Raw genomic sequence first — 3,542 nt, 5'->3', positions numbered from 1 at the left:
GGGGGTACGGAAGCAAAACTCTTATTTGATTATTGCTTTTTTCCAACTTGCTTTCCTTGCTAGCCCTGCACATCCTCCTATACCCACTAAAGAAAAAGAAAAAAAGATAAACCTATTTGTGTAGCTCAGGCCATAAATGCAACCTCATTGTTGGTTACTACTTGCAGGAACACCACCTTGAACTGATTGGTTGTTTGCTAGAAATAAGAAACAAATGCAACACTGCCATCCTAGACAATGACATGATTTCGAGAAACACATACAATCATAAAAGGGCAAGGTTTCCATCCTCAAGAGGTAAAATCAAATATGCATTTTAAGGTAAAACTAAAAAATTAATACCTTTCTATTTTGTAAAGGCTCAGGAACATCTCCCCGCACAATGCGCTGAGCCAATCTGCATGCAACAAACGCAAAGCAATTTTTCAATGCGTCTTCAGAATGCGTCTTCAGAATATGTTATAAGTTGTAGGTACGCTACAGAAGATCCAGAAGTAAGCGAATAACACGTTGCAAACTACACATTCTGAATTCTCTACAAGATAAAGAAAAATATGAGAAGAACAAGTAATCACCCTTCCGCAATCGCAGTTTTGCCAACTCCTGGCTCGCCAATAATTACAGGATTATTTTTAGTTCTTCTACAAAGGATTTGAATGCATCGGCGCACTTCATCATCACGTCCTATAACAGGATCAAGTTTTCCACGCCGAGCTAGTTCTGTCATGTCGATACCATACTTCTCTAGAGCTTGGAACTTCCCTTCTGGATCTGGCAACAGAAATAACCAACTGCATTGTTATCACGCCAAATTACAACAGAAAACAATCCTTCATTATCATGTGTAAGCATGATGAGCAGTCGTGCTATCAAAACATCGATTCTTTTTTGTAGAGAAGGTATCATGACTAGTCTACTTGAACATCCGAAAAGAACATGAACATCAGTATTACTGTGAAATGTATGCCTATTTTCTTTCCTCGGCTATGAAATTTGAGACAGAACTCACAATTAGATATAAAGATATGGCAAGATGGCACATTTGTTAGTTGGCTCTTGCATATGTCATAAGTTCACCCATATATAAACATAAAGTAAGAATAATCACTTGCAAACAATCCAGGGATCAGAATATAATTATAATATAAGAGACAAGGGCATTTCTGACAGTTAAAATATGGCATATGGTGCATTTGCTAGTTGGCTCTTGCCTGGATCATAAAATCACCAATACAAACATCAAAACGTTACTTGCTAGGAATCCTCAAATAAGAATATCATGCAAGACAACAGCATTTCTGGTGGTACATTCCCGTAATATCTCAAAGATAACAATATACCCTATATTGAAAAATAATTATTGTAGGAATAAGTTCATTCCCATGCCCCATTTGACTGAAACCACTGCACTGCCACTGAATTTAGCAAATATCAATAGAGATGCTTTAGAATCAGATGAATCAACTTCTGAATTAAAAGGTAAACTAAAACAATCATGATGGAAAAAGAACTGAGCAAACGATAACAAGAAAGAAAATTGAATGATATCCATTATACATACTCTGATCTGTAACTCGCTGGCTACCACGTACAGCAGAGATAGCTTCCTTCAGCTCATTCTCACCAATCTGGAGATCTTCGAACAACTGTTGCCCAAACCTCTTATCCGCCGTGAATGCTCTCAGCATGTGCTCAACTGATACAAACTCATCGCCATACTCTTTTTTGTACCTCATTGCCTTATCCAAAATTAATGTGAAACTTTGCCCTACAACTGGCCCACTTGTATCACCAGTAACCTGCCAAAGCAAGAGCCCATAATGATGTTAAGGTTTTGAGCATATACCAACTTATCAAACTTAACTACCATAAATAGTGCTAGAACCTTGGGTTGTTTAGCAATAAAGTCATCAGTAGCTCGCAGGACCGATGTGTTGTCTATCCCAGCTTTTGAAAATATTCTGCGTGCTAACCCATCCTTCTGCTCCAAAAGAGCTTTCATCAGGTGCTCAGATTCCACAATCTGTTGTTTAGACAATCTCGCTGCCTCAACTGCACCGGCAACCCCCTCCCAAGCCATCTCAGTGAATTGATCTGGACTTATCTGTTTGATCACAGAAAATTAAGAAAAATGAAGAGATTAGCTATTATCCATAAGCACAAATACTGTCTATGAACATTATGCAAGCATTGTTCGAACACATAAGCAAACTCAGACACACGAGAGTGCACGATCCATGTACCGAAGCAAAACACATGATCTACGCGAGTACCATGCAAAATATACTATATAAACGTATGACAACTCGTAGTAAACTGATAATGCTATTCACCATGTCTGTCGCCAACTAATTTTCATGACACAACTGTTATGCCTCAAATCTCCACATCACACACACACAACACCAAATTACCGACGTGAGTGAGTCTAACGAAATCATTAGTTCTAATTTTAAGGGTAAATCTGAGAGCTATGAAGTAGAGTGGGAATGCCAGGTTTCCTTCATCAGTTTATGATCACCAATTTGGAAAATAATTCATCTGATCAATACTTGCACTCGAGATTAGAACATCACAGGAAAACTATCAATCTGTAACTGGAGAATAGCGCACAATGGAGAAAACAAAGTACAATTCGGCAATATCAGTGCGCTGCCTGCCACACACCCGCATAGCCAACTGAAATCGCCACTCTCAGTGGCCAAGGAAAAAAAAACAGGCAAAATCGAACGGCACGGGTTCAGTTATTCCAACCTGAGACGAGGAAGAGGCGCTGTACCGAGCCGGCGGCGTGGAGTGGAAAAGCCGGCGAGGCGGCAACAGGAGGCCACCCCCGGCCCCCGTGGGGAGCCTGGCCATGGGAGGAGCGAACCACGAGGGCCTGCTGACCTTGGCGGCGGTGGAGAAGGGGGTTTCCCCGGCTAGCGGCGCAAGTGCGCGCGGGAGGGGCTCGCGGCTGCCGGCTGCCAGGCGGCGGGCCACGGCGGCGGCCCGCGCCGCGCGCGACAGCCTGGACGCCGCGGAGAGTGCCATCACGAGAGGGTTTAGGGTTTAGCTGTACCAATGAGGATTCGGGTGGGTGCGTGCGCGCGTGCGCAATGCTGTTTGTGGTGGGACGGAGACGATCGGCGATGCTTGGAGAAGGGGAAAGAAGGAGAAAAAGAGAAGCGGCGGAGGATGGAGGAAGATGTTGGAAGATTGGAGAAGCTTCTCCGAGCTACGGGGTTCCTCTTCAGGCATGTGCGCCTGCCGTCTAATTTGGGCCGTCACTTCTACTAGCATCGACGGCCTATGCTTTAATTCAGGAAAATGGCGTCAATGGACCGCAGAATTCGGATTCGAAAGCTGGTATTCCCTCCATCCTAAAATAATGATGTGGTTTCTCTACTTTTATAAAAAAAAATTAAGTTGGTGATGATGGTGTATCTGTCATCTTATAATATAGATCGTCCGATCTATATCTGACAGATAAAAAGTAAACTATGTTAATTTTGCAAAAAAATACCCGCACATCTCTCCACATTTGCAGATAAAGCCTTCTC

At 42.6% G+C, this 3,542-nt stretch overlaps 1 protein-coding gene across 1 annotated transcript in view; it reads right to left on the bottom strand.

The window, feature by feature from the left end:
• LOC119321870 (chaperone protein ClpB3, mitochondrial-like) overlaps nt 1–3,235 on the bottom strand; it is a 6,792-nt gene extending 3,557 nt beyond the window's left edge. Inside the window, exons 1-5 of the mRNA XM_037595383.1 lie at nt 2,755–3,235; nt 1,886–2,104; nt 1,562–1,799; nt 576–771; nt 343–397 (exon numbers count right to left, since the gene is read on the bottom strand). Of these exons, the coding sequence (XP_037451280.1) occupies nt 343–397; nt 576–771; nt 1,562–1,799; nt 1,886–2,104; nt 2,755–3,033 (987 nt within the window). The 5' untranslated portion in view covers nt 3,034–3,235. The remainder of the gene's footprint in view (nt 1–342; nt 398–575; nt 772–1,561; nt 1,800–1,885; nt 2,105–2,754) is intronic.
• Between the last annotated feature and the right edge of the window lie 307 nt (nt 3,236–3,542).

Source organism: Triticum dicoccoides, chromosome 6B, assembly GCF_002162155.2.
Source record: "Triticum dicoccoides isolate Atlit2015 ecotype Zavitan chromosome 6B, WEW_v2.0, whole genome shotgun sequence".
Classification (NCBI taxonomy): domain Eukaryota; kingdom Viridiplantae; phylum Streptophyta; class Magnoliopsida; order Poales; family Poaceae; genus Triticum; species Triticum dicoccoides.
The sequence above is the reverse complement of the archived record's forward strand: the minus strand, read 5'-3'. Positions and strand labels throughout refer to the sequence as shown.